A 16,200-nucleotide genomic window follows, 5' to 3' on the forward strand; every position below is an offset into this window, starting at 1 on the left:
TACCTAATGTCACGATTCCAAAGCTATACAATATTACAGATAGTAAGTTAATTATCTCACATCTTGGAAAATATTTCTAATGGTGTACTTCTTGTTGACGAAATTCATGCTAATGTTGGGTTTTTGAGCTCCCAATTGACTCCCATTCACTCCTTGGAGGAGAGCTCTTATTATCCCTTGAATCGCCCAGAATGCACCTTATGACCCATTGACTTAGCACGGGAAACGTACACAATGGGGTTAATTCGATTTCAATGGAGTTTCCCATCTCCTCAAAAGTATCTCTGACCTGACCCGTTGGTTCAGGAAGCGATCCGTGAGGTCCTCCCTTCTGGTCGTCATTAGTTACCACAGCCACAAAATCATAAACCCCGCCTATTTCTACAATTTATCTTCTTAAAATTGCATTTTAAACCTAACCTTAACGACACTGCTAACCTTATGCCTAATCTTAAATGAAGACCGAAAACCACATAAAAAAAGGGTCATAATTTTTTACTATATAGCCAATTTGGACTTTGTGATTCTGGTAACTTTAGCAAACCCTGACAGAAAACCCCAGATCACACGGATACTAGTGGTGGAGGCTCGCTTGAGGCAGCATCGTCAACCTATTTTAACGGTCCGCAAGATTTAGCAGCGGGACGATTTTTGTTGATAGTCGGTGACCAGAATATAATTTGTAGACTGCAAATTGACTGCAAGAAGCCCAAGAATCTATCATATTTGACAAAAAAAAAGGATAATTTCAAACTGATTTCCTGATGTTTTAAGTATTGTATGTCCAACAATTTGAACAAATAATAATAATATAACATTTGTAACATAAATAATATAAATCGGGCCGCGGGCCGCCAGTTGGGGAACCCTGGACTAGTAGAAGGCAAGTGATGGAGAGAAGGCCAGCCTCAGTTGGACCGATTGCGTTAGCTACCCACTCTGAGCCCATATGCATTTGTATTGATTCATTTGCAGACGTACAACTTTAAGTCCGTTATATTCTTACTGACAAAAACAGTGTGGATTCGCGTTAGCTAGTTCATTCCCGTGATGGATGCGCGAATATCAGGCGGGACCGGCGTTGGTACAATTGCTAACGTTAGATCAAATTTGCCTAACGTTAGATCAAATTTGCAAGGTCCCAGTTCAGGTAATGGGAGAAGGATGACGTCCAAAAAAACGCGTTCAAAAAAAGGGAAAAGAAGAAAGAGACGAAGGAATAAAAAGACAAAGACCAACAAAACCCCACCATATTTACCACCGGAGGTAAGTTGGCTAGCTACTACTGTAGCAGATGTACAGCTACTGCTAGCTGGAGCTTGCTATCAAGTTCATGTTAGTTAGCTAGCTAGCGATATTATCCAATGCTAGACTAGCCAGAGCCTAGCTATTTACAAATTCTGACATCATTTTAGCTAGCATTTGGCAGATGCTGTCGTCTGAGCTTTTTCCATGGTAAGAAACTTTTTGGCCATATGTAACGTTGTTATAAGCAGGGAATGGACATTTGTTTGTTTGTTGACAACAACAGCTGGCGTTCGCACATAACAATGTTGTGACTAGCTGCAAGAGAGCTGCTTGGCAGCTCCATGATGTAGCAAGATAAATTGTTTCCCTGGTGGTGCATAGATGTAAAATACTGTAGTGATAGCTTGCTGTGGTGTGGGTAGTTTTTATTCAGAAGTACATTAGTCAACAGGGGTGTGTGCTTGTCTGTCAAAACACAGTACGGGCACACCTTTTCAAAACATGTCCTTCCCTCTGTTTCTCAGGCTGAAGAGGGAAACATTGAATATAAGGTACTGGTATACATTTCTTTCTTTTTGCATGTCGTCTTCCCTTTCACCTGTAGCTAGTAATCAAAAGTCAAAACACATCCATGTATATGAATGCATGCTCTCAAACACGAGGTTCACCTGTTGGACACTTCTTGGTGGTGAAGTGCTGTCCCGTGCTCTACCTTCACTGCAGCTGAAGCTGGTGAACCCCACACAATACCGCTTTGAGCACCTGGCCACCCAGTTAAAATGGCGTCTTCAAGAGGGACGGGGCGAGGCGGTGTATCAGATTGGGGTGGAAGACAATGGCCTGCTTGTCGGACTGTCAGAGGGAGACATGAGAGCCTCGCTGAAGACCCTACGGAGGATGGCAGAGAAGTATGTCACTACCTTGTTTGCAAACATCACCAAAGGCACAATCTGGGATACTTTCTTCAGCTCCATGGTCATTTCAATTATACCCATTGATTCTTGAAGAAACTAGTTTATAAATGTCTAATTTGACAGTTTGTCATTGTTACTGTATTTAACATTTGCCCCTCAGTTTGGTAGGTGTTGGTTATAAATGTGCTATCTCTGCCTCACCAGGGTTGGTGCTGACATCACACTTCTACGAGAAAGAGAGGTGGATTACGACTCGGACAGAAACTGCCGGAAAATCGCAGAGGTTCTTGTCCGAAAAGTTCCAGACGACCAACAGGTGAGATTAAACAGCACCTTGACTTATTTAAGAGACAATTCACCCAAATTACAAATCTCAAAAGTAAGGCTAGCCTATGGACTACAGAGTGAAGTAGAGTAGAAGGGCTGACTGTGTGCTGAGACGTGGTCCAGTTGTAACACTCCTGGCTCCTTGCACATATGCAACTCCCCACTGGAGTCTGTGGTTCAATTCACTTCTCACTGTCTCCTCACCTATCTCCCATTGTTTATTTTCTGTTTGTCAATTAAGCATTCAAATGCAAAAGGCGAGTGACTCTCTTGTTTTGCACTCAATCAATGGTCAATGGTAAGCTGTACATACAATGAAGGATTTCTGCCACGTCAATCTGCTGTAATTTCACTGCAGTGTCTCTTGTGTGTGTATGAGAGCAGTTCTTGGACCTGCGTGTGGCGGTACTGGGAAACGTGGACTCAGGGAAGTCCACACTGTTGGGCGTGCTGACGCAAGGCGAGCTGGACAACGGGCGAGGCCGGGCACGCCTCAACCTCTTCAGGCACCTTCATGAGATCCAAACGGGCAGGACATCAAGCATCAGCTTTGAGATTTTGGGCTTCAATAGCAAAGGGGAGGTGGGTAACAGCGTCTTATAGGTGACAAGATAAAGAAGGAAGGATAAACACGCATGAGTTTTCCCTTCCTTTGAGCAAAGACTATTAAAAAACAAAAACAACTTATTCCTCAAAAACTACACTGATATAACAAAAAAGTGTAAAAACACAAAAAACTGTGTAACAGCACACAAATGTTTTGAACACCTTCCATTTGTTACGAACCCATAAAAACAGTGTAACAACACACAAGTTAATCGAACTTCCTCTCATGTGGCTTTTGAAGGTGGTGAACTACAGTGACTCCCGTACAGCCGAGGAGATTTGTGAGAGCTCTTCTAAGATGATCACCTTCATTGACCTGGCCGGCCACCACAAGTACCTGAAAACCACCATCTTTGGCCTCACCAGCTACTGCCCAGACTTCGCCATGCTTGTGGTCAGCGCCAACACAGGCATAGGTAAGCCCGATCATATAGCTATAATAACAGTGTAGATTGTGCCGGCCTTTTTAAACTTCTACAAGATTTGTTTGGCCCAGCAAGCTATGAAAAGTGATGTGTGTTTGACTACTTACAGTATGTGAGTACTTAGTGTTACAAAGAGGGCGTTAATTGCAAATGAGGTCATTGTTGACTAGATGTTTTTCCATAAATCTTCTCCTGAACCATATGGTCTATTTACTAGAAACTCATGGACAACATGGACAAAAAAAAATTCTACTTAAGTATAAATTACCAAAGTTACCAACATTTCTGAAGTCTGGTAACTTTGGTAAATTACTGGGAGTTTTGCAACCCTACCACTGACCCAACCAGATACTATTTTCTCCCCCTTAGCTGGCACCACCCGGGAGCACCTGGGCCTGGCCATGGCACTAAAGGTACCCATCTTTATCGTGGTCAGCAAGGTGGACCTGTGCGCCAAGGGCACGGTGGAGCGCACAGTACGCCAGCTGGAGCATGTCCTCAAGCTGCCTGGCTGTAACAAAGTGCCGATGGTGGTGGCCAGCCCGGATGACGCCGTCACAGCCGCCCAGCAGTTCGCTCAATCCTCCAGGTAGCTGCTGAAAAGGAGAGAAGATCTAGAAGGGAACTAGAATTGAGATTCAGAACCCAATATACACCACATAGGCCTTAGGCCTTTTTGACGATATATCGTATTGTTTTGACTATCTCAATATTATTTTTTGCGATAGCTGCACCAAAACTCCAGTATTTTTCCTTTTTTGTTCACCATCTTCTTTTTAAATAGGGAGACAATTTGTTTTCAGCACTTTTATTTCCATGATTGATCAAAACTTGTTTTCTCATGGCTCTCGCTTATCCCTCTGCAGCAGACATATGGTGAGCAATATGTTTGGAACATCAAATCGCAATACATATAGAATTGTGAGAATCGCAAAACATATTGTATCGGCACCAAAGTATCATGATAATATCATATTGTGAGGTCCCTGGCAATTTCCAGCCCTAGTTGGTTGTATACACCCATTTAAAAATCAAGGGACTAACTATCTTAGTGGGCAGAATTTGGCATGGTACATCATAATGACGCAATTTCCCCAAGTGTAAACTCATTTTATGGAAGTCAGATAACCAGGTGAGCAGTTTTTTAGACATCTTTTGAGCAACCATTAAAATATGTCTATCTGGTTGTTATTTGGTTATCTGACCAGATAACGTCCAAAAGATGACATCTTTATGACTTGATGTAGCTATGAAAAACTAGTCTTTACCTGGTTGTAATCTGGTTATCTGGTTATCTGATGTCTCCTCAACCAGAAAACCAGTTGACATCCAGAGAATGACGTTACGATCACCCAAGCCAATTTCTTTACCCTAAATGACACCATTACGACGCCTTTTCTGACGTTATGCTTAGGTTATATACTGGTTGTAAAAGTCACCTCATGCCCACTCTTTATGCCGTAGCATCACACCTATCTTCACCCTGTCCAGCGTGTCTGGAGAGAGTCTGGACCTGCTTAAGGTCTTCTTCAACATCCTGCCTCCTCTCAGCAACAGCAAGGAGCAGGAGGAGCTCATGCAGCAACTCACTGAGTTCCAGGTACTACACCTGCGTATGCACACACGCACCCAGACACATTAACGGATACAATTATTGCGTGAATGATGTGTGTGCATGGACATTGTGTGTGTCCACGCACACTCACCGCTAACACAATAATACACATGCACACGCGTTTGTGCGCAAACAACTAATATATTACCCACCTACACACACTCTTTACAAACCCATCCAAACGCATACATACATTCATGCACACGCATAACAAAACATACACCCACACATACATTGCATACATACGAGATGTGAACGTGCACTTTCACACATTCAGATTCGCACCCTTATTCTGCGTCAACGCTTGCAAAATAGACTTCCTAATTCCTCTGCTTGTGAATATAGGTAGATGAGATCTATACCGTGCCAGATGTGGGGACAGTGGTGGGAGGAACTCTCTACAGGTCAGTTGGCCATAAGTCATATTGATACTCATGAATGAATGATAATGGATTTATTTAGCGCTGTTCTAGGGATTGTTCACCCAAATTACAAAATGACATATTGGTCTCCTTACCCTGTAAGCTGTCTATGGACAATGTCTGACAGCAATCCTGCTTTGGTTTAGTTTCCCTGGCACTGTTTCCAAGTGCTAACGGTTTAGCATTTGTGGAACAAATCCCATTCATGTCATGGTACCGATTATTATCAATTTTCGCGCATCATGTTCACATCGATAGGTGACTTTGTTGAGCTTTTTTTGAAGATACTTTTAGAGGATTTGCTCAATTAAGCTTTTAGCTAATCAAAAACCAATAGAAGTCAATGTACTGCAAACGGTGTAACCCTGAAGTGCTGCTAAAAATGATTTGCCCTGGAGAGTTCCACTTTGACATATCATAATGTTTTTCCTCCCGTTGTCCCGCGGACAGTGGGGTGTGTCGCGAGGGGGAGAGGCTGGTGGTTGGCCCTACGGACGAGGGCCGTTTCCTGAGGCTGAAGGTGGGCAGTATCCATAGGAACCGCTCGGCCTGCAGGGTGCTGAGAGCCGGCCAAGCCGCCACACTGGCCCTCGGCAACTTTGACCGCTCGCTGCTCCGCAAGGTCAGAGGGTTCAGCCACAACACAACCACATGTGCCCAGATGTGAATTTTCATGACTTTTATCTATAAGATACTTGTAGTTTCCCCTCCCATTTTCTATGTTCTGCCAATCACATCCCTTAATATGACTGAACATTGCAGGGTCACATTTGGAAACAGGACGAATGCACAAACTGCTCATTGTTATACTGTCATCTGTCCTCTGTTTTGTGTGTTACGTGTGAAATCTCAAGTATAGGTAGGAGGTCTGTGTAGCCAACTATGTTTTTGTTAGTTTCTTTTTGAAGCACTCCAGACAAGAACTTCCCTCATGGGAAAAATACATCTCTTCTATAAATAAAGTTATTTAAAAAAATTGATAGCTATCAGTGAAAAACACATTTTGGTCCTTGGAACAATCTGACACAATGCCCATGCACACTCACAACACAATATAATACACACATACACGCACAAACAACTCACAAATCATATGTAGTCAGAATGCAGTGTTACTGTTGTTTTAAATCACTTCCACAATGGTTGTTCCTTTCCCATCTCCCAAAGTACTTATTGGTGCATGTGTGTGTGTTGAATAGGGTATGGTGATGGTCAGCCCGAAGATGAACCCCACCATCTGCTGGCAGTTTGAGGCGGCCATCGTCCTTCTCTTCCACGCCAAAACATTCCGTCGGGGCTTCCAAGTGACCGTGCACGTGGGGAACGTAAGACAGACGGCCACCGTGGAGTGCCTGCATGGAAAGGTTAGTTTAGTAATAATAGTTATAAACTGGGTAGTCCTGATTGACTGATTGGCTGACAGCCATGGTATATCAGACCGTATACCACGGGTATGACAAAACATTTATTTTAATTGCTCTAATTACGTTGGTAACCAATATATAATAGCAATAAGGCACCTCAGGGGTTTGTGGTATATGGCCAATATACCACGGCTAAGTGCTGTATCCAGGCACTACGCATTGCGTCATGCGTAAGAACTGCATTTAGCCGTGGTATATTGGCCATATACCACACCCCCTTGGGCCTTGTTTAAATATACCACTGGTATGACGCAAAACTCCTTGTTTACTGTTCTAATTACCTCGGTAAACTATTTATAATAACAGTAAGGCACCTCAGGGGTTTGTGTTATATGGACAATATACCACAGTTAAGGGCTGTATCCAGGCACTCTGTGTTGCGTCGTACAACAGCCCTTAGCCGTGATATACTGGCCATATACCACACCCCCTCGGGCCTTATTGCTTAAGTATACACTCCTTTTTCTTTTATACAGCATCCTTCATACATTGTAGTATTTAGACAAATTTGTACAAGGTCATTATTATTTTTTATACCAGAAATGAAACCTTGTGCAATGTTCAGATAGAGATTTTATTATATAGAACAAACATGCCACTCTGCCATGTAGAGGAAGAGGAATCAGGTCAGCTCTATCCACGACATTCCACAACGTCTACCTACTGATTGTGGCCTGCTGCTTTACGAGTCAACACGAACCGTTTTGTGTGCCCTTCCCTGTTTTCACCACCAGGAGGAGCTGCGCACAGGAGAGAGGGCCGTGGTCGGCTTCCGCTTCATCAAACACCCCGAGTACCTCCGCATGGGCGCCAAGCTGCTCTTCAGGGAGGGCGTGACCAAGGGCATCGGCCACGTCACCAGCCTCCTGCCCGACTCGCATGACCAAAACCAGATCCACGACCAGAACCAGAGGGAGATAGAGAAATAGAGAGGAGGAGAAAGGAGGGAAGGAGAGGAAATGATAAGCTCTCGTGAACATGCCCCCCCTCCCCCTCCCCTCTCTCTGAGTAAGTTTGTGTGAACTGCCGGCACCGGACGTCATCCCAGTAGATTGGTATTGAACCACACACTGGTATTGTAATCACCATTTGTTTGTATCTAAGTGTGTCTGTACTGTACTTTCCTCATCTGCCCTTCGTGCCATGTAGAGATGTAAAGCCCTATTGAAACCCTTGATCCTTCTCAGTGGTGGATTCTGGGGCAACGCTTTAATGAGTGTGGGTTCAGGCAAAGGTCAGCGTCTTTAGTCAAAGCTGGGTTACCTCTTCGAAGGCAGGCTAAACTTTCATCTAATCTGCTGTGGATTGCTTGAAGGAACCATTCCCATCCCTCTCTGGCTCCAAACACCAGATACAATAGATCAAATGCATGCTCTCCCTGTTTTACTTGGACTAGACGATGTGGAACATACTCAGCATACCCATCCTTTGGAGGTTTAAAGGGATAGTTGGCTTTTTAAAAGTTTTAGCTCATTGTCGACTTACCTAAGGCAGGGTTTCCCAAACTCGGTCCTCCCCACCCCTCCACGGGGTGCACGCGAAGGTTTTTTCCCTAGCAATACACAGCTGATTCAATTAAACAACTCATCATCAAGCTTTGATTATTTGAATCAGCTGTGTAGTGTTAGGGCAAAATACAAAGCGTACACCCGTGGGGGGAGTTTGGGAAACCCTGACCTAAGGTGTTGTCGTTTTTACGTTTGTTAGCTTGTTATTTAGCAATGTGCAGAATGGCTAGCATTTTTGGAGCATGTAGCAATGCTAGTGTAAACAGGTTGTATCAGTTAGCATTGCTTTCGAAAGCATGTGGAAAGCAGGGAAGTCGACCAGTGGTGGTCCTGTCTGCAAAAGGAAGAGCTCTTTTACCTTGCTTTTGAATGCAAGTTTCCTTCCATACTTTTTCTAAAATATTGTGGTTTACTCTCTGCACTTCATTCGTCTTGATTAGTATTAAGGAAAAGTAGACTACGTGCTGCCCATTTTGGTGACGCAAATAAGTGGCAACCGTAAATGCTGCCATGCTAATTTTCTAAATGTTAAATTCAACTAAGTCTGTGTAGGGCAGCAATAATGTGTGAGGGTTGAGAATGAGCCGAGTCAAGATGCTTGGCGTAGTCAAGTCATTGCAAACCCGTTCTGAAAGAAATTAAGGGGCAAGTATTAAGTGATGTGATGTTTTTCATAGTAGAGACGCCGCTTTTGTTACCCTGTTACGTCAACCCATTGAACCCAATGCTGTGTATATGTCATAGCTTCAGGCTCGTCTGTGTACAAGGTAGCTTTGTGCAGCTAGATACCCATTTGGAGTCTGCATGCTTAATAGGGACTTGTGAAAATCTAAAATCAGACTAAAGGGACTCCTAAATGACAAATATTTATTGAAATCTAGACTTTATCCCTCACCCTTTACGAGGTTGTGTGCAATTATAACTAAAGCATTGAATGTAATGTACATCCACTTCTAAATACCATTTTGAAGAACAAACATTTTTGTGAGAGTTTTGCACTTTGTATTTTTGGAATAGCTTCTGCATGTTTGTGTGCGCCAGAGGTTACCGAATCTAGTCCGGGAGAGCTTTAAGGTGTGAGGTAGTGAAACATGGGATTCAATTTATCATGGTCTTAGTGACCACTGATGTATGCTGCTTATTCAAGTGTCAGCTGATCTTTACAGTATCTTATATGTTTACTGTCATAAGAAATATACCAATTTAGTACAGAAAGCATGCAGAGCACTTTTCTTTTAGATTATATATTAAATATATTACAGGTATTATTAGCTTCTTTGGTTGAGACACGTGGCAAGTTTGCAGTAATGTGTATGAATTGCATCAAGGTTGTGTAAATAATATTAAACATGTTTTATCGTGACACTTTCTTTCCCCATAAAAACATCAAAAGACAAATATTTTTGCATATTTTTATTGACTTTTTAAAAGCTGAACTTATTTGGCTTGATGGTCAACACAGATTGTTCACAGAACACATTTTAATGTGGATTTTGCAGCTTAGCTAAAAGCAAAGTTTTGAAATGTCACTGGTTTAAATTACTCAATTCCATTAATAAAATGTGTTTACACTTTTATAAATGACTTTCATGAATAGGCTAAACATGTATAAATAGTTAAAGGGTCTACATACTATTAATATGACTATTTACATTGAAAGTATTAGGCATTTATAAAGGATTATAATGGCTTAATCATGAAAGTTATAACGTGTAACCAAAAAATGCTGGTCATATTCTGTCTGGTGCAGGGCTGACCAACCCTGTTCCTGGAGAGCTACCCTCATTTATGTTTTCGCTCCAACCGCAGTTGTGGCTAACCTGATTCAGCTTATCAACCACCTAATTGTTATAAATAGGATGGGCTAGATTATGGTTGGAGCGAAAACATACAGGACAGTACCTCTCCAGAAATAACGTTGAGCAGCCCTTTATGATATGAAGGATTGGATAAGGAGGTGATGTTGAGCGAGACCCTTGAAGCTTGTGCTATTCAACATTCATTACTAGCACAGCATGCCAGGCTACATACAGTACTTACACACAAAATGTTCTACAAAAACATTGAAAAATAGACATTCATAGGAAAACAAAGTAACTCAGCCACAACATTAGAGCTTCAAATCTAGGTGGAACTACAGTGCCTTTAGAAAGTGATCACACCCCTTGACTTTATCCACATTGTTGTGTTACAGCTTGAATTTAAAATGGATTGAAACAGATTGTGTCACTAGCGCACACACACACAAAACCCCATAATGTCAAAGTGTTTTTTTTTTATTTACAAATTAAATGAAAAGCTGAAATGTCGTGAGTCAATAAGTATGCAAGCCTAAATAAGTAGATTTTTTTTTGTGTGGCAAAGAAATGAACTTTATGTACTGAATACAAATCGTTAGGTTTGGGGAAAATCCAACATCACTGAGTACCACTTCATATTTTCAAGCATGGTGGTGGCTGCGTCATGTTATAGGTATGCTTGTCATCGGCAAAGACTAGGAAGTGAAAAATAAACAGAATAGAGCTAAGCACAGGCAAAATCCTAGAGGAAACCCTGGTTGAGTCTGCTTTCCAACAGACGCTGGGAGACAAATTGACCTTTTAACATGACAAAAACCTAAAATACAAGGCCAAATATACACTGGAGTTGGTTACGAAGACAACATCAAATGTTCCTGAGTGGCCTAGTTACAGTTGACAGAAATCGGATTCAAAATCTATGGCAAGAATTGATAATGGCTGTCTACAAATGATCAACCAATTAGACAGAACTTGAAGAATTTTTAAAATAATAATGTGCAAATATTGTACAACCCAGGTGTGCAAAGCTCTTAGAGACTTACCCAGAAAGACTCAGCTGTAATCGCTGCAAAAGGTGATTCTTTCATGTATTGACTCAGTGGTGTGAATACTTATGTTAATTTGATATTTCTGTATTTCATTTTCAAATAAGTTCTCACTTTGTCATTATGGGGTATTGTTTGTAGATGGGTGAGAAATAAACAAATGTAATCAATTTTGAATTCAGGCTGTAACACAAAATGTGGAATAAGTCAAGGGGTACGAATACTTTCTGAAGGCACTGTATACCCACAGCAAGATCGTTTGTGATAACCTGATAGTAAGATTATGGAAAATGCCATGACGTAGAAAAAGCTTTACATTTTCAACTGCCACAGTTACAAACCCTTACAAATTGATTCTGCTCAGAAAATCACACGTCTACAAAAAACACTGTTCAGAAGTCTCCATGACACGTGTTGCACGGTGTATACATTCCTGCAGTGAAAAGGAAACAGCATGACCATGTGTATATTATCCATACATAGGTTGAAAACCATTTAGCATGATATGGTCATTCACAGACAGGTTCAAAAGACCAAAAGATTGAAGTGTAATGCTTGACTTTGACATCCAAAAGACCAGAAAGCGTGAAATGTAGTGCTGGACTTTTTAAGTTCTTCATTCGCCTTTCTAAAGTAACTTCTTGGTCTTCAACTTCTTCAAGTCGGAGTAGTTTTCAGCGAGTAGGGTGGAACGTGAGCCGATATAATTTAAGCCAAGCTCCTCTGCCGTGGCTTGATCCTCAGATACAGCTAAGAAGAAGAAAATACCATTTTAAAGATCATAAACTATGGTAAGCAGGGGGCTGAGATTCTCATTTAGATGGTCTCAATTTAGATTCAGCATTATTACATAATATTCTTAAGTGACAGGATTTCCCCCACTAGTTAAAGAAATCTATTAATCCTTGCCAGATAAGGGATTATCTCCATATGTGAAATGGCAGAAAAGTTTTTGTCAAGGTGGTTACGCAAGGAGCTGGTAGGTCTTTACAAGGCATGCGTGACTAAGAAATGTTAGGCCTTCACCAGTCTTCTAATCAGAGAAGTAGACCCTCAAGGGTAATTTCTTCCCCAAATAGATTGAAAGTTGCACTTTTATACTTTTCCCCAGGGGAACAACTTCGGTTTTAGAATTGGGGGTGACATAATTATTATTATATATTTTTTTCCCCCAATCGGATAAACACTCCAAATAGCCTACAGGACCGCTCAGTTTAAGTTGCGCCCCGAGTTTTCACTGAACATATTCTTTGACCTCTAGCACCGGGGCCAGTATTCACAACATCTCAGAGTAGGACTTTTGATATTTAATTTGCCATAATGGATAACTTTAAGCGCCCAGGCGTTTATTTGCTTAAAACACAGAGCTCACACTGTTATAATCAGGTTTCCAGCTCTACAAGTTGATAAAAAAAGCTACTGTCATTAATAAGTTCTGACAGTCCTGTTTGCTAATTAAAACACACTGCAAATGTTAGGCTACAAAAGCAGCAAAGTGGATTGTGGTACAGTTAGTTTGAGGTTGGAAGTTGGATATACAGTACCAGTCAAAAGTTTGGACACCTTCTCATTCCAGGGTTTTTCTTTATTTTTACTATTTTCTACATTGTAGAATAACAGTGAAGACGACAAAACTATGAAATGACACATATGGAATCATGTAGTAACCAAAAAAGTGTTTGAGATTCTTCAAAGTAGCCACCCTTTGCCTTGATGACAGCTTTGCACACTCTTGGCATTGTCTCAACCAGCTTCATGAGTTAGTCACCTGGAATGCATTTAAATTAACAGGTGTGCCTTGTTAAAAGTGAAGTTGAGGAATTTATTTTCTTCTTAATGCATTTGAGCCAATCAGCTGTGTTGTGACAAGGGTGTGGTGGTATACAGAAGATAGCCTTATTTGGTAAAAGACAAGGCCATATTATGGCAAGAACAGCTCAAATAAGCAAACAGAAAAGACAGTCCATCATTACTTTAAATTTCAAGAACTTTGAAAGTTTCTTCAAGTGCAGTCGCAAAACCCATCAAGCACTATGATGAAACTGGCTCTCAAGAGGACCGCCACAGGAAAGGAAGACCCAGAGTTACCTCTGCTGCAGAGGATAAGTTCATTAGAGTTACCAGCCTCCGAAATTGCAGCCCAAATAAATGCTTCACAGAGTTCAAGTAACAGACACATCTCAACATCAACTGTTCAGAGGAGACTGTGTGAATCAGGCCTTCATGGTCGAATTGCTGCAAAGAAACCACTACTAAAGGTCAGCAATAATAAGAAGAGACTTGCTTGGTCCAAGAAACACAAGCAATGGACATTAGACCGGCGGAAAACTGTCCTTTGGTTTGATGAGTCCAAATGTGAGATTTTTGGTTCCAACCGCCGTGTCTTTGTGAGACGCAGAGTAGGTGAACGGATGATCTCCACGTGTGGTTCCCACCGTGAAGCATGAGGGAGGAGGTGTGATGGTGACACTGTCTGTGATTTATTTAGAATTCAAGGCACACTTAACCAGCATGGCTACCACAGCATTCTGCAGCGATACGCCATCCCATCTGGTTTGCGCTTAGTGGGACTATCATGTGTTTTACAACAGGACAATGACCCAACACACCCCCAGGCTGTGTAAGGGCTATTTGACCAAGGAGAGTTATGGAGGGCTGGGAAATCCTTCAAGACCGTTGGAAAAACATTCCAGGTGAAGCTGGTTGAGAGAATGCCAAGACTGCAAAGCTGTCATCAAGTCAAATGGTGGCTACTTTGAAGAATCTCTAATATGGAATCATGTAGTAACCCAAAAAGTTTATTTTATATGTGTTATTTCATAGTTTTGATGTCTTCACTATTATTCTACAATGTTCTACAAAAATAAAGAAAAACCCTTGAACGAGTAGGTGTGTCCAAACTTTTGACTGGTACTGTATATCTCTTGCTAGCCCCATAGAGCCGAATGTCTGTCGAATATCCAACCTCTATGTAGGCCGTCATTCTAAATAAGAATTTGTTCTTAACTGACTTGCCTAGTTAAATAAAGGTTAAACTAAAAAAACACGGTGGTCAGTTTTTTTTGCTGGCTAACAGACAGAATTATTGCATTTTGGCAGGTTGGGATCAATCATCCAGCACAAGGGGTTTGAAAAACAATTCTGAACTCTTTGGTAAAGATGCTGTGAAATTCCAGTGGAGCAGTGCGAGAAAATGCGTGCATGCATAACCTACTGGTAATTACCCTGTTTTGACCCTACATTTAATAGAGACTGGCATTTATTTAGCGATGCTCGGCCATTAGAAGAGACAGGCGTTTGTTGGAGGCTCTGCGTTTAATGGAAGTTTTACGGTATATGGACAGATCCTAGATCAGCATTCCTCCTTTTAGACACTTTGTGGAAATGGCCCCTGGTCAAAACCAATGGATATGTGTATGTCCACTTTTCCTATACTATACCACTGCTCTGAATACAATATGGAGCTGCAGCCCCCAGACAGACACTACTGCTGAATTCCAAATTGACTGCTCTTCACCCTGCCTATGATTTTTGCCACATTTCTTACACCGATCCCATCATTTCAGATCTACAGGAGTGCCTAGGGCTTAGGAACTAGGGGTGGAGCATGTGTGTGGCCAGGCTAGTGTTCCTCCCCTCTCTCCTGCTCACCCCTAGCAGGTTCCTTGGAATGTAGCCCTCTCTGTCTCCGCAGCGGGCCCACCACCACTCTATCTCGTCCTTGTCCTCGCGCCGCAGCACCGTCATACAGTCGCCTTCCTGGAAGGCCAGCTCGTCGTCTTCCTCGGCCTCGTAGTCCCACAGGGCGTACACCACCCCACGGTTCATGATGCCTATCTTCTCCTGTACACCTGCATCAACACAAAGTCACACCCACCTCGTCAGGAACAAGCTGTTATAATCTATTTCCGCTAAAACATGTTATGGAAGGCCGAACGTTAGTTAGAGTAGGTGAGGGTAGCTACATTTTGTAAAGAAGCGGCGTCGAGTGCAAAATGGAAAAAGAAAAATAGGCACACAGTGTTTTGAGCAAATAATGGTTTGTGTTTTGTCTCCAGTCAGAGTACACTAGGTCTCACCGTAGAGGAACTGGGAGCACTGTGCGTAGCCCTCCTCCATCTCCTCGCACTTGTCTGCCGCTGTCTGCATGTCACTGTAGGTGGTGGCGAACACAGCAGCCCCGGACTCCACCAGGAACTTACACACCTGCACGTTGTTACAGGAGGCCGCGCAGTGCAGTGGAGTCCTGGGAGAGAGACAGACAGACACGGAGAGGTAGAGTGAGGTAGGGACGGAAGAAAGGAAGGGAGGGAGGTAGAGAGGAGGGCAGAGGAGAAAGAGATAAGAGAGGGAACAAGGTGGGAGAGCAAGATGATGGGTGAGGGAGAGTGGGGGAGTGAAGGAAGGGAGAAATAAAAAGAGAATAACTCTTTAGTAATAGTGGGCGACTGGATAACATCAGCCACATGAACACATTGGATGTGACGTGCTACTGGTTGCTGGGGGTGGCAACAGCTTTGATAAAGGTACTGTAAAGTCACATTGGCTACAATAAAGTAACAACAACCACTGTAAAGTTACTGTAAAGGGACAACGGCAACTGTAACGTGACAATGGCCACTGTAAAGTGACAATGGCTCACCAGCCATCGCTGTCGGCGGCGTTGGCGTTCACGCCAAACTGCACCAGGAACTTGACGATCTCGGTGTGGCCGGCGCAGACGGCGTTGTGCAGGGCTGTGATGCCCTCGTCATTGGGCAGGCTGGGGTCATCCACCTATAAGGCACAAAGTTAATAGGCTTCAAGACATTTCCTAGACAAGGTCAGTTATCCGTCTTTACCCCTTACGGTTGATGTTAGGATTTG

The 16,200-nt window shown here is 42.5% G+C and overlaps 2 protein-coding genes across 3 annotated transcripts in view; one reads left to right on the forward strand and one right to left on the reverse strand.

The window, feature by feature from the left end:
• The first annotated feature begins 544 nt into the window (after positions 1 to 544).
• On the forward strand, positions 545 to 10,060 carry gtpbp2b (GTP binding protein 2b). The gene is made up of 12 exons (XM_039015629.1): positions 545 to 1,266; positions 1,773 to 1,799; positions 1,972 to 2,156; positions 2,367 to 2,478; positions 2,874 to 3,071; positions 3,337 to 3,511; positions 3,890 to 4,109; positions 4,985 to 5,120; positions 5,481 to 5,539; positions 6,008 to 6,179; positions 6,757 to 6,921; positions 7,716 to 10,060. Exons 1-12 carry the CDS (start codon positions 1,051 to 1,053, stop codon positions 7,908 to 7,910), a joined length of 1,860 nt encoding a protein of 619 aa, XP_038871557.1. The 5' UTR covers positions 545 to 1,050; the 3' UTR covers positions 7,911 to 10,060.
• Positions 10,061 to 11,476: 1,416 nt separating this feature from the next.
• The window catches only part of LOC120065002 (apoptosis-stimulating of p53 protein 2-like), a 44,995-nt gene continuing 40,271 nt past the window's right edge, over positions 11,477 to 16,200 (reverse strand). For both annotated transcript variants that reach the window (XM_039015650.1, XM_039015641.1), the window contains exons 15-18: positions 15,977 to 16,110; positions 15,414 to 15,580; positions 14,986 to 15,185; positions 11,477 to 12,084 (exon numbers count right to left, since the gene is read on the reverse strand). In XM_039015650.1, the coding sequence (XP_038871578.1) occupies positions 12,043 to 12,084; positions 14,986 to 15,185; positions 15,414 to 15,580; positions 15,977 to 16,110 (543 nt within the window). In that variant the 3' untranslated portion in view covers positions 11,477 to 12,042. The remainder of the gene's footprint in view (positions 12,085 to 14,985; positions 15,186 to 15,413; positions 15,581 to 15,976; positions 16,111 to 16,200) is intronic.

This window comes from Salvelinus namaycush, chromosome 2 (genome assembly GCF_016432855.1).
Source record: "Salvelinus namaycush isolate Seneca chromosome 2, SaNama_1.0, whole genome shotgun sequence".
Lineage (NCBI taxonomy): Eukaryota > Metazoa > Chordata > Actinopteri > Salmoniformes > Salmonidae > Salvelinus > Salvelinus namaycush.

What these genes read in the sequence shown, in the direction of transcription:
- gtpbp2b (XM_039015629.1), top strand. Translation starts at nt 1,051, where the DNA reads ATGGATGCGCGAATATCAGGCGGGACCGGCGTTGGTACAATTGCTAAC. An exon ending in AGGGAAACATTGAATATAAG is followed by an intron (nt 1,800 to 1,971) that starts GTACTGGTATAC and finishes CCTTCACTGCAG; the next exon opens with CTGAAGCTGGTGAACCCCAC. An exon ending in AGCAACTCACTGAGTTCCAG is followed by an intron (nt 5,121 to 5,480) that starts GTACTACACCTG and finishes TTGTGAATATAG; the next exon opens with GTAGATGAGATCTATACCGT.